Source organism: Dama dama, chromosome 7 (assembly GCF_033118175.1).
Source record: "Dama dama isolate Ldn47 chromosome 7, ASM3311817v1, whole genome shotgun sequence".
Classification (NCBI taxonomy): Eukaryota; Metazoa; Chordata; class Mammalia; order Artiodactyla; family Cervidae; genus Dama; species Dama dama.
The window spans coordinates 14,865,841-14,889,191 of record NC_083687.1 but is presented as its reverse complement, the minus strand read 5'-3'; the positions used below and the strand labels follow the sequence as shown (position 1 = coordinate 14,889,191).

Sequence of the window (23,351 nt, the reverse complement as noted above, 5' to 3'; positions counted from 1 at the left end):
AACTACACACACAAAGTAGGATAGTTTCTATACCACCATCCCTGGTAAATGAATTCATATGAAGTCTCAGAACCCTCAACTAGTAATTGTATATGATATCACAAATGGTACCATTTCCTCTCTTGGAGTAAGTCTCTGTTCCCCTTGCCTTCCTACATCTCTTTTTCCTCTTACCTTGAAGGAACAGCTTGAATGAATAGATTACCCTTGCTCTATCCTGTGAACGTCAGCAAGTTTAGACTCTGGGACTGTCAACAGGAGCAAATTTCAGACCACTTTATTTGCATCCAAGAAATTATGCTGCAAATTGAGAAAAGTCATACTGAAAATCTCTTAAAGTAAAGACGTTTATTTGGGATGTATCAGACAGAGTCCTAGTAGGCTATGCTACCCAGGTATCTGATATTCATTACTTTTTGCCTGTCTTAGTGTAAATGAACTTTTTGTCCTTGACTTCAAATTGTTAATTATTTTTTACTTGTAATGTAATATATAATCCCTCTGTTTACCATTCTTAGTCACTAAGTCAGGTACTCCCGGATGTGGCAAATTAAAACACTTGCTGTCTTATACAAAAACCAATTTAATTTGTGATTTTAGTGACCAAAGTTATTGAAATATTTGTGTATAGTTTTATTACAATAGAACGTGCATGTTATACAAATTTTAAACTTTACTGAAATAGATTTTATGCTATGTAAAATTTTTCCCATAGCCCAATGGTTAATCCATTGGGTTAACCTTGTTAACAATTTGGTGTGTGCTTTTTATGTGTTTAACAAAATAAGGTTATATTATTGTTTTGCAGCTTGCCTTTTTGCATGTAAACACATATTTAAGATTTTTCAATGTCAATAAGGTATTTAACTTTATTTTTTAAAATCACTGTACAATATTCCATTGTATAGACTTATCATTGTTTATCCAGTTCCCATTAGATGGGCATTTAAAGTTTTCTTTTTTTTTTTTTTTTTTACAGTTACAGAAAGTGCTGAAGTTGACATCCTTATGTAATTAGTTTTGTGCTCTTGTGTGAATGTTCAGCTTACTTTTTTCAAAATGGCTAGCCAGAATTTTTTATTGAATTATATTTTCTCCCACTGAATTGAGTTACTACATTTATATATATAAAAATATACACACACACACTAGGTCTGTTGTTGTTATCATTCACTTGCTAAGTGGTGTCTGACTCTTTGCAGCCCCACAGACTGTAGCACATCAGGCTCCCCTGTCTTCTTCTATCTCCCCAAGTTTGCTCAAATCCATGGCCATCGAATCAGTGATGCTGTCTAATCATCTCATCCTCTGCTGCCCCCTTCTCCTTTTGCCTTCAGTCTTTCCCAGCATACTGAATACCTGTGTATATTTGGGTTTATTTCTGGACTAATGTTTCAATGACCTATCTCTCTATTATGACATTGCTTAATTGTTCTAATTTATGATTTGCTTTCTCATCCAGTACACTGGCCTCCTTTCATTGCTCTTCTTTCTTAGAGTATATATGAAATCACACATTTATTCTTTCAGATAAACTTCTTTACCCCAATTTACTTTAAAAACTCAGTTGTGATTCTGATCATGATTACTTTTAATTCCTGTATTAATTAGAACATTCTCTCAGCTTTAAAAATCTCTCGATAAATATAAAATTCTCATTTTTCCTTCTCAGTTTACTAATATGTGTGCCCATTTGTCAAATTATTGTTTTTAACTGTGTACTCCTACCAAGAACATTTTAGTGAATTTTGTTTTCTGCTGCTAAAGCTTTGTTTTTGTTAACAACATGAAGTACAATGAAATATCAAATATTCTTTTCTGTAGGGTGATTTAGAGATGATTGGTATCTTTACAACATCTCCAAACACAGTATGTCTTTTCATTTACTTTTCTTAAATTCCTCAGAAAAGTTTTATAACTTCCTTTACATGTTCTATGAGTTTATTCCTAGATATTGCAGGTATAGATTGCAGATCTTTCCCTTCATATTTTCTATGTGGTTGTCTTATATTTTCTATCTGGTTGTTTTGGACATGAAAGGATACTGTATATTTTCATATACAGTTGACTTTTGAACAATACAGTGGTTGGGGTGCCTACCCTCCGCGCAGTTGAAAATTCAAATGTAATTAGCCTTCCATGTCTGAGGTTCCTCTGTATCCTCTGATCCTGTCCATCTGAGGATCCACAGTTGTGGCTCATGTAGTACTGTGGCATTTACTATTGAAAAAAATCCAAGTATAAGTGGACTCATGCAGTTCAAACCCATGTTCAGGGGTCAACTATAATAATTTTATGTGTTCACCTTAGTGAACCTTGCTAATTTTCTCACATTTTTTTTCAGTTGATTCTCATGGATTTTTTTCATGTAGGCAATGAGATTATCAGCAAGTAATGATTACTTTGCTTGTTTGTTTCCTAATCCATTTACCTTGAACTTTCTTAATTGCATTGTCTTTTGCCTCTGAAAAATGTTAATGATTGTCTTATTTCCAAACTTTCTAGGGATGTCTCTAGTGTTTTTATCATTAATAGTTTCTTATATCTATTATCCCTGGAGAAGGCAATGGCTACCCACTCCAGCATTCTAACCTGGAGAGTCCCATGCACAGAGGAGCCTGATGGGCTACAGTCCTTGGGGTCACAGAGTCAGACACGACTGAGTGACTAAGCACACATATCTGTTATAGTTAGGATGTGTGTATAAAGTTAAGGAAGTATTCATTTATTCCTATTCAATTAAAACTTTTAAAATAAACTTCTTAATGATTGTTTAAAAAGGGATTTTAGCTTTTATTGAGCTAATACATGATTTTTTTCTCCTTTAATCTTTTGATGACAGTTATTTTTGTTAATATTCATATCTTTCTTGGAATTGACCAACTTTGTCATGACTCCTTTTGCTTAATTCTGTTTTCCAATATTATACACAGGATTTTTTCGTTTTTACTAATTTCTGAGTGTGTGATGTGATCACGTTTTCTTGTCAGGGTTAAATTGGCTTCATAAGAAGAAGCGGAAAACTCATGTGCACAAGAATAGCTTAAATAACACTGTAATCATCTGATCCTTAAAGTTTTGAAGAAACCTGTCCATGAAACGGTTTGGATCTAGCATATTGGGAGGTCAGGGGTTAGGGATTCATTTAGGCAGATGGGGTAGGTTATTTACTTCTTTCTTCTATCCAAGTCTAAGGTTAAATTAGTGTGTCAGATAGGCTTTTAGGCTCCTTCTTTCCAGCGCTTGTCTGTACCAACAGCTCTCGTTTAGCGCCCTGAGTACTGAGTCTCTAGGAAGCTTCTCGGTGGGCAGCGTGCTGTCACAGTTTCCTGGGGGAATTGAGCACATTCAGTGTAACTCCACTGGGAGAGGGTCCTTGAAAGTTTGTGTCTAGTTTCCCCCAGACTTTGCCACAAGTACTTTTTCAAAACCTTTGCTGATTTTGCTTGGAATTTTTTTTTGGGCGGGTGCTGTAATAAATCACATCCATATGCTGAGTCATGAGAGTCATTTCATATGACAGGACAAAGCAGTGGTAGTAAAATGCAATGGCAGAGTTCTAAAATACAACTTGAAAAAAATGTACTATAACTTCATCTTTACAGGTATTGAAATAATCTCACGGAAGTTAGAACACTTGTCAGAGACCACATATATTGTTAGTAGCATAAAAAGTATTATTATTAAAATATAAGAAATATGTCGGTAAATAGTTTTACTCCATGAGCTTTAATTTTTTCTTAATTTTATTTATCAAATTTAAATTGATGTTTTAAAATGCTAACTTTATTGATGTGTGGCTTTTAAAACATGCTTTTTTTTTAATGGCAAGTGGATGAACCCAAGCTGTCACTTCATGGATAAGCTAGGGCGTTGGGCGAAAATATTTTCTGCATACAAGCCATGGCACTGGTAGCTGGGTTAGCATCATTTGCCTCTTTGCATTAAGATTTAAAATGGAATCATACCCTAAATAAATTTTCTCAGCAGAAATTTTGTTTGTATATTTATGTACCTGAGAAGGGATGTGAACCTAGAATAGTGGAGTCTAAATAAATGAGTGTTTTCTAGGCCAAGCATTAGAATCACTTCAGAATAGTGGCCAACTGAATCAGAATTTCTGGTGGGTGGAGCTCAAGCATCTTTGTGTTTTAAGCTCCTCAGTGACTCCTGTTGTGGCAAGCTTCATTGAGAATCACTGGTCTAATTAAAATTATTTCTGTATGCCAATGAAAATTATTGTTTTATTAAAATTTCTTTACTAAGTGTCTGTTTTGTATACATAACAATCTTTGCTTCCTGCCTCCAATTGGAAAAGCATAATTGGAATGTAAATTTAGCAAAATGAAGTTTTACATATTAAGAAGTACAAATCTGGAGAACTTATTAAAATAGATATTTATATATGTAGCATTAAAGTTTATTATGTATCAGTTGAGGAATTATAAATTTACTTTTGAGCTAGTTAACCAAGAATCTATCATTGTCCATCAGGAGTCATTAGTTAATCATTTGAGTCTCACGGATAACCTAGATATAATTTTAAGATAGTATACCAGAGAACATATTCATTGGGTATGTACATGGGATCCTTTCTGCTAGGGTAAACATCTATTTTGTTTGGAGTCCTGCACCATCATTGAACTATTAGATAGTTGTTGTGACAGTTCTTGTTGAAGGAGAATGGGATTTTGAAATCAGCTACCAGGGGGTTTTAGAATTTTATGACTGACATAGGAAATGACCATGCTATTTTGAACATTGTTTGGATAACCAAGCCAGAAATTTAAAAAAGGAGCAAAAACAGTCTGATCCTTTATGTAGAGTATAGTCAGTCCTTGATTGTTTCTTAGAGCAGGGATGGCAAACTATAATCTGAGGGTTAGATCTAGCCCTTTTCTGTAACTAGTTTTATTGGAGCAAAGCCATGTTCATTCATTTGCTTGCTGTCTATGGCTACTCATGATAGGTTTGAATGGTTGTGACAGAGGCTATATGGCCTACAAAGCCTAAAATATTTACTCTCTGACCCTTTGCAGAAAGTTTGCCAACTTCTGTGTTAGACTGTTGTATCACATATCAGGGGATTGAATTTCACATGTTCTGGGGACACTCCTAAATAGATCCTTTTAAGCCGAATTTGGTCCTAAAAATGCAGGTGACTGGAGATGATCCACTTTTTAGGGCTTTCAAATGCAGGTTGTGGTTGAGGGAGAGGGATTTGCCCTGAGAATGAGTATGCTGCTAGCCCTCTGGTAGTCCTGCTAGGGGCCAGAAGCTTCTCTTACTTAGCTGGGTGGGTGTTTCCTTGCCTAACTCACCCTCTGTGTTCCTCTACATCACACTCCTTGCTGCTGTTCCCTCAGTTGGGAGTGGGCATGGAGTAGCAGGTAACTGGGGAAACTGGACTGTGAGGGTATTCCACTACAGTCTCTGGAGATAAAGACAATTTTTTCACATAGCTTGTTTCATTTTTTAGTTTTAAAAATATTTTTATTTATTTTTGGCTGTGCTGGGTCTTTGATGCTGTGTGGGCTTTTCTCTAGCTGCAGTGAGTGAGGGCTCCTCTCTAGTTGAGGTGCTCGGGCTTCTCGTCGTGGCGGCTTCTCTTGGTGCAGGGCACAGGCTCTCGGGCACGCGTGCTTCAGGAGTTGTGGTGCTTGGGCTCTGGAGCACAGGCTCCGTAGTCATGGGCACAGGCTCAAGTTGCCCTGTGGCAGGGATTCCAGGACCAGGGAATGAACAAGCGTCTCCTGCATTGGCAGGTGGATTCTTTACCTCTGAGCCACCAGGAAAGCATCACATACCGTGTTGACAATGAAGCTGGATGTGGAAGTGTAAAGATTGGGAGTGGCTTAATCTTTAATCCTGGTACAAGCAGAGAGTTCAAGAAGGTGTGGAGGAGGGTCTAGTGGAGACAGCATATCTGACTCAATTCTAGTTTCAGGTACAACACTTCCGAGCTGTCTCACTTCTGAGCTGTCAACCACATCGTCACTTCAGACACCTGCACGCTAGTGAGGGCTCTCATCCACTTGCTGGGTTACTTATATCTGGGAAGTACTGCCTGCAAGTACAGTAGATATTTAAGAATATAACCATTTTTAGCTTTCGAAGATAATTACTCCCCTTTCTAATATGTAAAGCTGTCAATCAAGTTTTAAGCTTTTTCTTTTCAGTTGCATTTGTAGAAAAGAAAAGCAAGGAAGTGAGAGTGAATGTAATGATGTTGTGATAAACACAGGCTACCTGATTATCAGGGAGAAGAGTTTGAACTGGAAGTTACAGTCTTCAGAAAAATCCTGGAGTTTTTCTTTCTTAGAGAGAGGTTAGGATGCTTACTACAATCTTCCACTAATAAATGTCCATTTATTTTTGTGACTTCAGAAGATTATAATCTTTTAATAAAGTAGTTAAGATGGTTTCAGATCAAAACTTCTGTAATTATTTGAAATTGGGTTTAGTTTATTCTGTTTGTGATTTAGGTCTAGATCTATGCCTGAATGAGTTTTCCACTGGGTCTAGCTAGTTATACCCACCTTAGTAAATACAACTATGCTAAAAGGGGAACTCTTCTGGTTGTTGATTTTCTTTTTCCTGAGATACTGATAAATAAGGGACTTGAACACAATTTGAACAGTTTTCTAGATTATGATGGATCCAAGTGCTGTTAATGTTTGAAAAGCCTGAGTTTTAATGTGATAAGGTGGTGAGGATAGTGGAGGTAATGGAAATAGACTGAACTACTTCCCAGAATAGATGGGTTAATAGAGATACCAATGATGATGATAAAATCGCTCTATTTTGTGATTTTTTAGAAAATACATTTTTACCTATCTGTGTTTATAGTATGTGACTTTTGAAGTGTACTCCCCTCTCACTAACTCTCATCCCTTCTTTGTATAATAGATCAACGACTATCACCAGTTCTACAAGATGAGTAACAGCCACCCTCTTCGCCCCTTCACTGCAGTGGGGGAGATTGACCATGTGCACATTTTGTCTGAACATATTGGTGCCTTGTTGATTGGGGAAGAATACGGCGATGTCACATTTGTTGTGGAAAAGAAACGTTTTCCTGCCCACAGGGTAATTTTAGCAGCAAGGTGCCAATATTTTCGGTAAGTGTATATTACTTTTTGAAGATACAAGTCACTTGTAGAAAACACTGGTATTTTCCACTCTATGAAAAATATGTAACAAAACAACAAATTCTAGCAGTCATTCAGTTGAACATCTATAAACATTTCATCTTTGTTGACTTTTTGTTATATTTTTGAAAATTACCTTTTACTTTCAGGGGTTATCATAGGGTTGGAAGGCTTCTCAGGCTGGACTGTACCCCATCAGTCATTTTCCAGGTTCTCAACAATATTTCTCAGGCTGAGTTTTCTTTCCCCTTACCCTCTCCTCACAGTTGATGACTAATGGAACTTAAACTGATTTATTGGCAGATAGGCCTCTTGTTTTATAGGCAGAATGACCTTTGGACTTGCCAATGAACAAGTAAACCTCTTAGTTTCAGATCACTGAGGTCCAGGACCTATATGTAACTCAACAGATCTATCTCTGAGACATGTAATTTGACAACCCCAAAGTAAAGGAAACTTAAATATTTACTGAGACCAAGTTTCATAGTTATATTAGCGCTAAAACTAAACAAAATGTTAATTTATGTAGAAAGCATACTTGTACTTATACATAGCTATTATATGTTCCTTAGACCCCTAATTTCCAGGGTTATAAATATTAAACTGAAGTCTAATTACTCTCTATGTTACCTAATGTTAGTTAAAAGGGAATCATTACTGAATTATTGACTGGTAATATATTGTTGAAAAATCCGTAGAGTCCATATCCATGAAATCATGGATTTGCCTGTGAAACTTGATATCTAAAAATTGAGATGTGAAAGGCATGAAGAAAATTTCACTTACCTTCTAGTGAAAACTACAGTCTGATATTATTTACGATTATAATTAACTGAGACAGCAAAACCTGCACCTGGAGTCACACATGTTGTAGCAGAGTGTGTTTCTTGGAAATATTTACTCTTTAGCTAGAACTCTTACTATAGTGCTTTATAAACATGTTTAGGACATTCTATCTTGTACATATACAATGCCAACATAGAGGCAGCCAGGAGCTTAGAGACAAGAGGAATCTGTTAAGAGTTCTAGCTAACATGCTCCTATCAAGCTGAGGCAGCTGGCCTTGGTCTTGTCATTATTTTTACCAGTCTGTCCTCTGTATACTTTTGTATTTCTCTTTTCTTTCTTCCATTCGTTACTATTAAAGTGTCTTATGAGAGTCCTGTCTTTATTAAGTTAGAACTTTTCAGCCTTAGGTTTAGTATTTATTACTATTATATATCTTTCCTCTTTCAAAAGAATTTGAGACAACTGTATCTGGGTATCTTTTAGGTGATCAATATATTCTTAAAAGAAACTCAAGTATTCTTAGACATTTGAAGAGCATATCGAATGAATGGAATACACTCCCCTCACTTACTGACCTTGTTCTTGCTGTCTCTTTGTGGGTATTGGACCTTTATAATATCTGGTGGCTCACTAGGCTAAACTCAGTCATTACCAATGCCAGCTTAGGCTGATTCTCGTTGCTGATACTGTTCTTGTGCAAAGGAAAGTTAACTGTTAGCCATCTGGAGAGGCCTTATGAGTGTGGTCGTAGAGCCTATCAATTTCCAGATAAGGACAAACTAACTGTACCAGAGGGAACCTTCCACAGGCTGGGGGTTCATATTTAAGACTTCCCAGGAGTCCTTGTCAAAACCACTTTTAAAGCATTGAGAATTCAAGTAAGTACCATGGATCACACTGGAGTGAGAATAGGTCTTGGCATGATGTCCCCAAGAAAGTGTTCTTTAATCTGTTAATAGTAACTTTAAGGTCGTTGATTGGATGTGCTCTGGATTAATGGAAACCTTCACAAGTGTTTCTAGGCAGAGTATAACCCAGTGAAGAAATATGCTCAAAATATTCATGAATCTTTTGGTGGGTAGTTTCAGCTGTTTCTTTGAGGCAAACAAGAATGTCCTGTCCTGCTTGTCCGGGGGAGGGTGGGAGGAGTTCCAGGCAAGCATGAGGGGACCCTTTGAAATGCTAGTCCTGCTCTGAGAATCACAGGAGTGAGGGGATCTCTCTTTGCTCCCTTATTCTCTTGCTGTTGCTCTTTCACATTTTCTTTCTCACCCATTTCATTACTCTTCCTTTTCTGCACTCTTCCTTTGTTCTTTGCTGATGGATGGAAGCTTTGATTGGTTCATATTATTTCCCCTAGAGTAATAGAGGTAGAAATTAAAATTTATTACCTGACTGGATTGTCTGCTTTTTTATTATTTAGGTGAACAGATAAGCGATAATGTGGGGATTTTGTTTTAATGTGAAAAAAACTGAAAGTATTAATAGGTTTTTAATTTCTGCCAGTCTGACGGGAAGAATAGCACCTGATTATATTTAATTGTTTTCATCTGATTATATCTTTTCCTATGGAGCTTTACTTTTTTAAACTACCTTCTTGACCTTTAACAGGTTTATATTGATTTCACTGTTTCTCTCAAAAGAGCACTTTCATCTTTCTAATTAATGTATATTTTTTTGAGCTCTTAAGATTATTCATTAGTTGTATACAGAATTAATTCAAAATAGTTTTAAAATTATTTCTCTTGCTTTAGAGATCTATTTTAAGTGATTGTTGTGTATTTCTTCACCTGAATGTTTGTCACTAAACACATTTATGTTTTTTTAATAATGTTGATAACCTTTATTTCATAATTTTGTAGCAAATCCTACTTGAAGTTTTCCTTATACGTTTCTTCTCTGATGTGCAGAGCATTGCTCTATGGTGGAATGCGAGAATCTCAGCCTGAAGCCGAAATCCCTCTTCAAGACACCACTGCAGAAGCATTCACAATGCTGCTTAAATACATCTACACTGGGCGGGCGACGCTGACAGATGAGAAGGAGGAGGTGCTGCTGGACTTTTTGAGCCTGGCTCATAAATACGGATTTCCAGAGCTGGAGGATTCCACCTCTGAGTACCTCTGCACCATACTTAACATTCAGAACGTCTGTATGACTTTTGATGTTGCCAGTCTCTACTCACTTCCCAAGTTAACTTGCATGTGCTGCATGTTTATGGACAGAAATGCTCAGGAGGTACTCTCAAGCGAAGGCTTCCTCTCCCTTTCTAAGGTGTGTCTTTGTCTCCAAGTAATTTACAGGCAGTATGCATTGTTTTATTTGTATCTGTAGAGAAGAAATAAAGCGGTGGACTAAGAATAAAAAGAAAAGCTATTAGTGAGGAAGAGGTGGTCTGTCTAGCCATCTGCCTCTGGCTACTGAGACTCTAGATCACATAAGAGGGAGGCAGATCGCTGCTGCTTTCTTTTAAGGTTCTTCTGGTAAGTTCTGTGTGCAAGAGACCATGCCGTTTGGTGGTGGTTCTCAATGTAATGATGTCAAATAGACTCTCTTGTGGTGTTGCATACTGTTTTTTGGTTTTGTATCAGTATTTCTTTGACAGAGAGTGCAACTGATGATTCCTTATTTATGAGGGGGGAAGTTCATAAAGGAGATAATGATGTATTGTTGTTGTTCAGTTGCTAAGTCATGTCTGACTCTTTTTGACCCCATGGACTGCAGCACGCCAGGCTTACCTGTCCTTCACTGTCTCCTGGAGTTTGCTTAAACTCATGTCCATTGACATGAGTGATGCCATCCAACCCTGTTGCCCCCTTTTCCTCCTTCCCTTTATCTTTCCCAGCATCAGGGTCTTTTCTAATGAGTTGGCTCTTCACATCATGTGGCCAAAGTATTGGAGCTTCAGCATCAGGCCTTCCAATGAATAGTCAGGGTTGGTTTCCTTCAGGATTGACTGGTTTGATCTCCTTGCAGTCCAAGGGACTCTCAAGAATCTTCTCTAGCACTACAGTTCGAATGCATCAATTCTTTAGTGCTCAGCCTTCTTATGGTCTTTAAGTCACTGGTTTGTTTTCCTCTTTTGGCACAGAATTCACTGTTGTACAATGTTTTATACCATATAATAGCTAGAATAAAACTATTTTTCCCCAGTCTTCCTTTGAACCCTGGTAGTTGTCTTTCCTTTCCCTTTCTGTGTTGCTCCTAGGACCTGATATTTTGAATGGGAAAACCTATTTGAAAAGCTACGTGTCTTGTTTTGCATGTAACTATGATTTTTACTTAATTTTTAGAGGCAAGGATCTTATAGGGTTATACCAGTGTTGCTGGAAATCAGTTTAGGAATACGAGAACCAAAAATATGGTAGAGCAATAATACTGTGGAACAAAAGATTTTGAATTTTAAATAGCTAGATGTATGTTACTGACTTAGGGAAGTAAATTCTGCTAAAGAACGTGTACAGAGCAACAGCTTCTCACATTGCCATTTTTCTTGTTATTAAAGATGGGTGCACATGTGTTGAAAAGACTAGGTACAAGATGCCTACAGCTGTTCACACAGCCATAATGGGCAAGAGTATATGGCACAAAGAATAAGGAAAGAAGATGGTCAAGAAGAGTTAATTGCTTAAATATAAGTGATACTTGCAGTTCAGTAAAGTTTTACTTATGGATCATACGCATGGTTGAGCTCCATAATAACTGGAATTTTTCCTTTTTATCCTTTTCAGACAGCACTTTTAAACATCGTATTAAGAGATTCATTTGCAGCTCCTGAAAAAGATATTTTCCTAGCCTTGTTAAATTGGTGTAAGCATAATTCAAAGGAGAATCATGCTGAAATCATGCAGGCTGTGCGTTTGCCTCTGATGAGCCTCACTGAACTTCTGAATGTCGTGAGGCCTTCAGGACTGTTGTCTCCTGATGCCATCCTGGATGCTATTAAAGTTCGATCAGAGAGCCGGGACATGGACCTCAATTATAGAGGCATGCTCAGTAAGTACCTGTTTATGCCACTCTCACCAAAAAGTTTTGTTTGTATCCTGTGACAGTCTCAGTGACAAAACTCTAGCTACCAAATCGTAGTTCAGGTGTACGTGGTATGTGTCAGTCCGAGAACGTAGAGCTCTGCTTCCTGTGGATTGCCTTTCCTGGTCCTTCTCCTGCTAACTCCTCCTAATATTGCTTAGCCTTTGTAGACCACAAAGTACGTATTTCTTGCTATTTCTGGACAAACTTCTCTAGTGCTCTCTAGAATGTCAGGAATTTTATACTTTCATGAGAAGTTTCTTCTCATGTTAAGATCTTTCCTCCTTTCCTCCATCAAATCAATACTGAATACATGCTATATACTTATTATTTCAGGTACCATGAGCATGGAGATTCTAAATATTAATAACAATAATAATGGGTAACACTTATATAGCATTTCCAATACTTACATGGTGTTTTTCTTATAAATAAAAATAATAGCAGTGAACACAACATTTAAAACTAACATTTCTCAACATTCAACACACTTGAGTAGTCTGTAGCAGATGCTTGATGAATTAATGCAAGAACTGACTGGAAGCAGTGGAAGCATATTACTGCTGTATAGAAAGCAGTCAAAGCCGGTGATAAAGAATGGAAACCTGGGCTAGAGTATAGAGAAAGAAGTGAAAATCTAAAGTCTGAGACTTGGAGAAGACCTTTGGCCAGGGGTCCAAAGGTAGAGAAGGAAGAATTAAAGGTAGGAAGAAAACTGGGGTAGAGTTACAGAGGAGAGAGCGTTTCTATGTAGAAGGGTGGTCAGTGGTATCTGGTGGTGCTGGGAAGACAAGAAGAAGAAGAACTGGGAGAAAATTTTTGGATATCAACTGTGTGGCTATAAATTGGTAGTAGTCTGGACAGAAGCTTAACTATACAGAGAATTAGGCCATAGGTTTGAAAATATAGTAAATACCATGTATGACTACCTGGTGTGTATATTGGAGTAAAGGTCATAGAGAAATAGTATGGTAGCTAGAGGGAACAGGTCAGGAAAGACCAGGTAAGAAGTTAGAGGTGCTGGAAAATGGTACTGGTTAAGGGTCAGCCTTTGCTAAAGGGTGGGAGGAGGGAGAGGGGAGAAGTAACAAGAGGAGTAATATAGTTCTGGCCTTTGTAAATCTTCATTGTTGGGTCCTTTCTTACATAAGCTCCTTTTCCCCCCTTCTTGTCCTAGTTTTGACTGAGGTGTTGATAGGGCCCCAGGCCCAGTTTCATTATTGCTGTAGGTAGATTTGGGACATTGCTGCAGAAGTGAGGAGATGCTTTGGACGTTTCATGTAGTTACTGGAAGCCTGGAGTTGATCAGCTGGTCAATATAGGTGTCAGACCTGGGTTACAATAGGCCCATGAAATTACCAAGAAAGGGGGTGATCAACCAGTTGAGGAGCATTCAGTTCCAAAATGATATACTACTTACAAATGTTAAGTTCTTCATTTTGGAATAATTCAGTGGGAGCTCAAGGAGGAGATTGTGCAAATGCTTAGGAATCTTCTAACTTATAAACTTGAAAAATGACTAAGTAGCAGACTCTTTTTCTGACTTTTTCATTATATGAATAGTAAAATTAATAATAGAAATACTGAGCATTTCACTTTCTTCTCAGACCCTAAAATATAGGATAGTTATTTTCTAAGTAAATGTTATTCAAGCATTCATATTATTTTTTAAAAAATCCAGTTTCTTCACTGTTTGGGGAAAAGAAGTCTAAAAATTCAGAACTATTCCTGAGCTGACGGTCTAGAAAGACAATTCTGCTTATTTTGAAATTATTGATGAGATTTGTTTGTTTCTTTTTCTTCCCTGGGTATAGGTTCGGAGTCTTCGGGGACTTCCCATTCTCTCTTGGGACTAGGGAATTAGTATCTAGGGGCACAAATACTAACTCCTTTTTTTTTAGTTCATTAATATTGGTTACTGCACAGTTGCATATCAAAGCAATTTTCACCCACCTCTTAAAAAAAAAAAGGGATCCAAAGGATTTTTTTTTAACTTACCAGTGGTCTGTCTTTTTGAGAATGTGCTATAGACGTAGTTGTATACATATATAATGATGAGCATCAGTCTATCTATCTGCAGAAAGGAAATTAACTTTTTCTTTTGGAAATTAACTTTTTAATTGATTTTTTTCCTTAGGATATTTAAACTGCTTGTGTTCAGACCATTTCTTAATACTTAGTTTTGTCCTAGCTGTGGAGCTATTTCTTCCTTGAAAGTTGGTGCTTTTTCTCTTCTGACTGAGTTATACTTTGTTTTGTGTATCTCAGGTTTTAGGCTCTGGGAGAAAGAACAGTAATTTCTTGTTTCTTCATGCTTATAACAGATAGCACATCACAGATTCTGTCCTTAAGATGTTTTTTATTGGCTAAAAGTTGATGTGCTTTCTTGGCCTGCTAATTTATAGTATTGGTTTATGTTTGGGTGTGTGTGTAAATCTGTGTTGTAGGTATGTGGTACCACACACCTATTCCCATAGTTTTCAATAACTAGACTGAGGGGGCTTGCCACTGTGAAACTATAATTGTTGCTTTTTTTGGCCTACATTCCTACTCAAAGTGAGCTTCTTGAGGACTGTAATTATATTTTCCCCCCTATCTTTTCCCAGCACCTAGCACAGTGTCTGAATCTAGACTTTTCCAAATAAATGAATGACTGAATCTATCACTTGTTTCTAAACTAGAATTTAAAATTTGTCTCATCTATCACATAAAGAGTAATAACAATGAACCTTTAATATTTTGAAAATTCTTTGACTCTGTTAGTATTGCCTTCCCAATTGTAGTTTTCAGTATCTTCGTCTGTAAACTAGGGGGTTCACAAGTCACCCACTGAGATTCCTCCACGGATGCCTTTCGTGTCTGATATGCACTCTTGTCTCCAATAGACAGTGCGCTGCTGGAGCGCTGGAGGGCTGAGGCCAGCACAGTGAACAGCACACAGAAAGCAGCTTAGGAATTTATTTTTCTTTTAAATAAATTGGGCGACGATCCCTTTCAGTTCTTGCATGTTTTCATTCTGTGATCTTTATAAGTAACTTGCCTAGAGTTAGAGGGAAATCGATGCCTGAGCTGGAACCAAAGTGCTCATCTGACTCATGAGGCCAGTACTTGTTGACAGTCTTCTGCCTGGGTTATTTTCTGTTTCTGTTTTGTGGTGTGTTTGAAAACAAGATGTGAAGACAGGCCTGCAGGAAGTGTAGATAATGAGGAAGGTTACGGTAAGGAATGATCAGGAAAGTCATCTGTAATACTTCGTTTGCTGGCAGGGAGGGTCCATACATTTTTTCAGGGAAGTCAAGTTGGGGAGTAGAGTATGATTTAGGGGACAGAACTGGGTAAAGAGATTGCAGGGGGCAGAGAACTAAGTGTGGATCCAAATGATCCATCAAGGGTTAACAGCCGTCTCAGCCTAGATGTAATAGAGAGTTCAGTAAAGGATGATTAAGAACATGAAGCGATTAAAGAAAAACACACAAGATAATTAACCCAGCACCATTCAGATTTTGGCACTGTGTAGCTAGGGGCTGGTCCTGCTCCACTTCTTAGTGTTTCTTTCTAATAATTGACTTTTTTCTGACTAACTGTGGAACTTTAGAGTTTCATTTTCTTTCCTTAGTATTTGTAAAATGCATCAAAAATTAGGAATGTAAAGAAAACAATTATTGTTGTCTACTGTCTTGTTTAATCTCTACCACCCTATTTTTTTGAGAGCTCTTTTATCTACTGATAGACAAAAAATAGGCAGTAAGAATATTTGTGGCTTGAATTATTTTGTTATGACTTTAATTTTTTTGTGATCATTTTCCCTTTTAAATTCATCATTTAGTTATAGATTCTGGGGGAAAAAATAATTGGAGTTGTGTTTTTAATCCTGTGAGATACTCAGATTATAGTTACCATGAGAGAATTTCCATTTTTGTAGATGTTCCCAGTTTTGAACTGAAAGATACTCACAGGGACTCTATATCAAGAACAGTTAGATAAGTTCTCAAGTTCTCTTGAAATAAACTTCAAAAGAGAACTTAGAATTGTGGTAGAAATTTCATTTCCATTTTAGACATTCAGCTACAGCCACTCAAAACACTTGTGCCTCATATGTTATTCTTTGCTTGATAAATTTTAGAAGTGAAAAAGCTTATGTTTAGAGAAAATCAAAGGATAGCAGCAGGCTTTACGTCTGAAAGCTTGAGTGGCCCCTTCTTTGTCTTGGTCTTGACTAGTGGTGTCAGAGCTGGAGGATGTGCTTCTAGTGGTCAGCAGCAGCAGACATCGGACACCTACATTCTGTACCCAGCAGTAAGGGAACAAAAGTTTGTTTTTACTAAGTAATGACACATCACTGATATCTGAAAATCACAAATTTGAAGCCTTTGTTTGCTTGCTTTATAAAATGCTTCATCTCAAGATCAGAGGTCTCAGCTTCTCTCTGTTTGGTTCACTGAGGGACCCGCAATGCTTCACATGGTACAGAATGGGTCCTTGGTAAATGCTTTTTGACTAATTGAATGCTTATACTTATATAGTACTTTAGTATATATTTGCAATATAATTTTTACAGTAGCTCTGTGGGTGGGTTGGGTAAATTATTATTGGTTTTAGATGAGAAAACAGATTCAGAGAGACTAAGAGACCTCATCAGGGATAGTAGGTGGTAGAGCCCGAGTCTCAAACTTAGGTTTTCTCATTTTAAGTCCAACTTAAAACAACAACAACGACAACAAAGTTTTATCAAGCTGTTTCTTTCCTTTGGGACTTAGTAACCTTAGAAGGAAGAGCTAGTAAGAGGGGAAAAATATGGTCTTCCCATGAGAAACCCTTTATGATGGTAGTAGCAGGGCAGGGGCCCTGGTAACAGACCACCTGTGTTCTAATAACACCTCTGCTCCTTGCTGACCACATAGCTTTGGGCAACAAAGTCCACCTAATCTTTCTCTGCCTCCACTTCCCCATCTGCGAAATGAATGTAATAGGAGTCCTACACTCAAAGGATTGTTATGAGAACTAGGTCAAAGGAATTGATAACATTTGTTAGATAAATGAAAAATAAATATGAACGCTGTGTGTGATTTTCATGAGCTAATAGAACTTTTTTGTTGTTCAGTCATTAAGTTGTGTCCAACTCTTTTTGACCCCATGGACTGCAGCATACCAGGCTCCTCTGTCCTCCACTAATAGAATTTAGGAAGTTATAAACTGAAACTGGACAGGGAGATCAAACCAGTCAATACTAAGGGAGCTCAACCCTGAATATTCACTGGAAGGACTGATGTTGAAGCTCCAGTATTTTGGTCATCTGATGCAAACAGATGACTCCTTGGAAAAGTCCCTGATGCTGGGAAAGATTGAGGACAGAAGGACAAGAGGGCATTAGAGGATGAGATGGCTGGATGGCAGCACCGATGCAATGAACATGAACTTGGGCAGGCTCATGGTGAGAAACAGGGAGGCCTGGTGTACTACAGTCCATGGGGTCGCAGGGAGTCAGACACAACTGGGCGACTGAACAACAGCAAACTGGAACTGAGCACGTAAGCCTCTGGTGATAAGAAGTTGATCACGACTAGGTTTTATTTTCATTTGGCTTGGTTTCTGAGTTGCCTTAGTCTTTTGCAGGTTAACTAAATTCAACCCAGACCTTATTTTTCAGCTGCATTTTTTATCATCAGCTGGAGCCACTCTCTTTACCTGTCTTCAGTTGAAGAAGAAATTTTTTTAAATCTGCATTTTCTTAGAAATCTGCAATGATAAATTGCTCCTTTTCCCTAAGAGCCTAATTATAGCTCTTACTTTCACCTAGTCAGATCACACAGCCAAGATATATATATTCTGTGAGAATTCAGCATTTATTTATACCATCTGTAAACTTGGCCAGTGCTCTTATTGTGTGCTTTTTTTACACATGTTTTGTAAAAATAATGGCAGTTTTTTAGAGCTTAGTCTGTGCTTTGCAAAGATCTTTTCATTTAATTCTTCAACCAAAACACCTGTGGGATAGATGATGCCCTATTGAGAAACTGAAGTTCAGAGAATGTGGCTTCCACAGAGTGACACAGCTACTTAAAGGTGGCAGCATTATTTAAACCCTGCCTTCAGAGCTCAAGATCTTAACATCTGTTTTATGTTGCTTCTTATCACTCCATGGAGAGACTGTCAGCATTACAATGTTAGTACCTGGAAGACAGGTTTCCAGATCTGTAAAGCAAAATTCGCATAGAGAACTTCAGAGTCTTAGGAAATTGACTCTTGGTACATCTAGTGTTGGAGAGGGGAAGAGGAGGGTAAGTTATCATCATAATATTAATTTTGATGACAGACTGAATTTTTATTTTTAAAAGTGTATCTTCTTTTAAACATATTCTTGTTTTTTAAATAACTGATTCAGCATGTCTTTGTATGACCAACAGCTCTGCTGTATTGAAAATTTTCTCTTTCTGTTCTGTCAGAAATTGGACCTATCTGCTTTGCTTTTCTATTTTGTGCTCAGTCCAGGTGGCAGGTATAGGTCATTTTACATGCTATTTTTGTCAAGTAGATAGTAAAGCTTCTAATAGAATGAATTCAGCAGAGCTGATTTGTTTGTCCTAGAACATGTTTTTTCCTAGTATTTACCACTTTTTCTTAGTCATAACTAGTCCCAGGCACTTAGTGGCTACAGTGGTGTCATTAAATTTCAATTGTGATAGAATCTTAATCCTCACAGACATTCCATATCTCCTCTCTCTCGTTAAATTAAATGCATATACTAGAATCAACTAGAATTTTAATCTTTTCCCCCAAATATGGAAAATTTAATAAGTAACCGTTAACCTTGCTTTTTCTATTTTTCACTTAGTACCAGAAGAAAACATTGCAACTATGAAGTATGGAGCCCAGGTTGTGAAAGGGGAGCTGAAGTCTGCCTTATTAGATGGTGACACTCAGAATTATGATTTGGATCATGGATTTTCTAGGCACCCAATTGATGATGACTGTCGTTCTGGCATTGAGATTAAGCTAGGTCAGCCGTCCATTATCAATCATATACGGATCCTCCTGTGGGACCGAGATAGCCGGTGAGTCATTAGCATGACTTGGAGAGAAACTGACATGTTTGATTGAGATGGCCTAATTTTGTGGTCATCAGCTTTGGTTTTACAAATTTGATGTTTTGTATCTTTGTCATCATTTTGCTATTTCTCTTGAAGTTTAGTTTTAGGGGAAGAATTAAGTACATTTTTTTAAAACAACGTTTTTTGCTTCTTTTCTGCGTATGAAAGTAATGAATATGTGTTTATTGTGGAAAACATAGAAAACACAGAAAAGCACAAAGAAGAAAATAAAAATTACTAGTAATCTCACTGCCTATTATTAATCTTTGTACATGTCTAACTAGCATTTTTTGTTATGCATAGTGATATAAACACACACAAAACAGAAACCTGTAAAACCACACATAGTTTTACAAAATAAAGATCAGATATACAAAAAGTAACTTCATTTTTTAATGAAAACATTGTGAATATTCTACTTTTTTAAAATGTTACTTAAAATAATTTTTTTTAGGGACTTCCCTGGTTTTCCAGTGGCTAGGACTCTAAGCTCCCAGTGCAGGGGACCTGGGTTCAATCTCTGGTCAGGGAACTAGATCCCACATGTTGCCGCTACGAGTTCGCATGCCACACTGAAGATCCTTCATGCTGCAACAGAGATCGAAGATCCTGTTTACTGCAGCTAAGATCCAGCACAGCCAGAATAAATAAATAAATTAAAGGATTTTATTGAAGTATAGTTTATTTACAATATTGCTTTTAATTTCTGCTTACAGCAAAGTGATTCAGTTATATATATACACACACATTTTTTTTTTTCATATTCTTTTCCATTATGGTTTATCATAGGATATTGAATATAATTCCCTGTGCTGTACAGCAGGTCTTTGTTTATCCATGTAAAATGTTACTTTTAATGATTGTTTCGTATTTTCCACCATGTGGGTTACCACTATTTATTTACTTGATTGATTACTTTTAGATATTATAAAAACTTAAAAAATCTATTTTATACTATGGATAAAAAAAAATTGTCTTTTAGTGTGTATAAATATCATTATCAAAACAAAATTGTGAAAAAGATTGGGTGGGGTCCAGCCTAGAAACCCACCAGTTTCAAAAGTTGACCTTTCTTTCTAGCCAATCTGGTTTTCACCCACTGTGGTGTCTGGGTTCAGCCACGATGGCAGAAGTACCAGAGCAGTAGGGTGACTAAGAACTGAACAATTTCCCTCATTACTGCTTATCTTTAACCTAAACCCTACATACCCAGATACTGGTGTGCAATCTTTGAGGCCCTACTCATGTTTTTTACATCTAGACGAGAAGGGCTTAATAGTAAGGATGATGAAACCCTGAAGATCTTGCTGGTTAATTCATTTTTCTTGTTAGCACCACTGACCATCACACTGGGCTTTCAGGCCATTTGAGCCAAGTGTGAGGGAAGCTTTATGAAGGGAGAACCAGCATTTCCCATGTGTGTGGATGTTGGAGGTTATCTCTTGGTTGTCTGTTCCCTTTATATTAAGAATATATTTCCTGATACTTATCTTATTGGATATAATATGATGTTTGTTTGGCAAAGTGGAACACATTTATGTATTATTTCCAAGAGTCTCTGATTAATAATAGAAGTAGGCACTGTTCTAGAAGTTTTACATATATTCATTCATTTAATTAATGATGATTATTAGTATAAAAATAATAAAAGAAAAAGGTTAATACATTTGAAACTGAAGGTAGTTATCATCATTTCCAGGATGTTAAATATTTATAGGCCACTTTGTTTTAGTATGTGCGTTGCATTCACAGGGGACTTAACTTTACCACGTACCAGTTGGTATCTCACAGAAGTTGTTATCATTCTAAGCAAAGGTGAAAAATTCAGAATCTTAAGCCAAAAAGATTCTGACATGTGTTGTAAAATTATATCCTACATTGCTGATAACCCAGAGAGGTTCAATAAAAGGTTATAACCAGTTTGATACTGAGCGATAAAACGAATGGGAGTGAGGGGACAGCAGAAAATGAGGGGATGACACAAAATAAGCTGACCTTTTCTGGTCACAACTGTTGGTTGCAGGCTGACATTTATGGTCACCTAAATCTTCTGAGATTGTTCCTGTTGATATTACAGTACAAGTAATAACTGCATCTCAAATTTAAATTTGGCTTATGACAGGGGAATATAGATTTGTTCAGGATGGCACCAGCATGTAATGGTCCAGGGTAGCTGACCAGGGGAGGATGATAGGCTGTTTTCATTACTGGCAGATTATTAGCTGCCAAATTTTAAGTTGTACGGAAAAGAAACACGTACTATCTCTTCACCCATGTCATTTATTGTTCTGCAGGCTGCATTTGTGTGTGGGATGGTAGGAGGCTGGGAGGGATCAAGAGATAAGCTGGCCTCGGTGAGGAAATGTTCAGAGTTGCCTTTCCTCCTGAGAGAGTAAGGGCTGAGCACCCAGGCCAATGAAGGCAGAAGGAGAAAGCACCCTTGTCTATTTTCTGTCCTCTTTCTGTCATCGCTTTATTAATCTGCTAATATGGTGTGTGCAGGGCATCCTGGGCCTGTTATGTCTTCTATAGCTGATAACATGCCAGGCACCTTGCTAGACCCTGAATATATGCAGATAAATATGGCATGGTACATGTTCTTAAGCAACTTGAGACTTTCCCTGGTGGCTCAGCTATAAAGAATCTGCCTGCGATGCAGGAGACTCAAGTTCAGTCCCTTTGTCAGGAAGATCCTCTGAAGAAGGAAATGGCAACCCACTCCAGTATTCTTGCTGGGGAAATCCTATGGACAGAGGAGCCTGATGAGCTGCAGTCTGAGTCACAAAAGAGTTGGACATGACTCAGTGACTAAGCAACATGTTCTTAAGCAGCTTGAGACCTAATAAGGCAGACAGACATGCAAAGAGATAACTTCAGTACATATTGTAAATGCTGTGTTAGGGCGATCTACACAAATTTCATCATCAGGATTTGGTCGTTGTTCAGAAAACCTAATTCATAGGTAGTGTATTTTTTGTACCTTTTAACATTTTATTAAAATTCCACTTGTTATTTTAATATGGTTCTTTTTTTCTGCCTTTTTCCTTTTGATTCATAGGTCTTATTCATACTTCATTGAAGTGTCAATGGATGAACTTGATTGGATCAGAGTGATTGATCATTCACAGTATCTGTGTCGTTCGTGGCAAAAGTTATATTTTCCAGCCCGTGTCTGCAGGTAGTTCTCATGGCTTATGAATGATATTGATGTTTGTTTAAAGAGATATGAATGTTGAGAAACAGATTTTGTTTTCTGTCTCATAGAAGAAAAGTTTTTCAGGGTATCAGCTACCAAATGCATTCTAACTAAAATACTTAGGGAAACTGTGGAAAATTAAACATCTTAATATTTATAGTGTACTGTGAAACTGTTTTGTACCATGTTTATGTAGTAGACCTGTAAATGAATAAGAAGGGACACTGAGGTGTTGAAATGCTTTTTAAATTCCATGCTATACCTTGAAAGCAGAGCAATTGTTAGGGGGTGTGTTCTTTCCATAAAAGCCAGGAGAGAGATTTTTGGAGGCTTCCCTGGCAGTCCTCAGGGCCAGGAGGAGATTTTTGAATGCCATTGTGCATGTTCTGAATATCTTTGTTCTTTTTCTAGGTCAGTGAATATCTGTGGGATTTGACAGAACAGGTGTTTCTAAGTGGGGTTGTGTTTGGGGCAAGGGAGGCCGAGCTGGTGGGGCTCTAGACTCACACCCTCCCTTCAACCAGAGCACCTTAAGTTTTACTGTTGTTTCATATTCTAGCTCCATGTAAATTTGTTTTTTAAAAAGTATTGATAAACTATTCTAACATTTCATATTCTTACTTTAGGTATAAGCCATCTTTAAAGCTTTCTTTCTGAAATTCTGTAAAACCAGGATGAATGATGAATTGAGGAGTTGGGAAAAAGTGGTTAAAGACCCCTGAAATTCTGTTGTGGTTTTTTTTTTCTGTTGTGCTTTTCCCCTTGGAAATTGCCCTTCAGATATCACCCTAACTCAAGAGATGAAAGGCAGAAAGGGATTGGTTTGTTTAGTTAGGTGTGACAAGAAGAGAAGGGAAGGGCTATGGTGGGTATAAGCCAGGGGGCATGCGGAGCAGGCCTCCTTACCCCCAACCCTGACTCCCCTCCACACCCTCACTCACGTTCCCGACTGACAGCCAGTGTGGCTGAGCCCCATCTGGGTGGGCTGCCCCACCGCATTTACTCTCTTGGTCAGAAAATACCCTTACACTTACTTAACACATGATCTGACAGCCTCCGGCAGAATTCTTATTCCCACCACAGGAACACCACAAAACC

At 37.5% G+C, this 23,351-nt stretch overlaps 1 protein-coding gene across 3 annotated transcripts in view; it reads left to right on the top strand.

The window, feature by feature from the left end:
* Window positions 1-23,351, top strand: part of BTBD9 (BTB domain containing 9) — a 406,336-nt gene that overhangs the window by 27,726 nt on the left and 355,259 nt on the right. For 2 of the 3 annotated variants that reach the window (XM_061146613.1, XM_061146612.1), the window contains exons 2-6: window positions 6,910-7,121; window positions 9,851-10,214; window positions 11,672-11,936; window positions 18,802-19,021; window positions 22,116-22,235. In XM_061146613.1, coding sequence (XP_061002596.1) covers window positions 6,937-7,121; window positions 9,851-10,214; window positions 11,672-11,936; window positions 18,802-19,021; window positions 22,116-22,235 — 1,154 coding nt within the window. In that variant the 5' untranslated portion in view covers window positions 6,910-6,936. Of the gene's footprint in view, window positions 1-269; window positions 396-6,909; window positions 7,122-9,850; window positions 10,215-11,671; window positions 11,937-18,801; window positions 19,022-22,115; window positions 22,236-23,351 lie in introns of those variants that run through there. The other variant, XM_061146615.1, reaches the window with a different exon arrangement.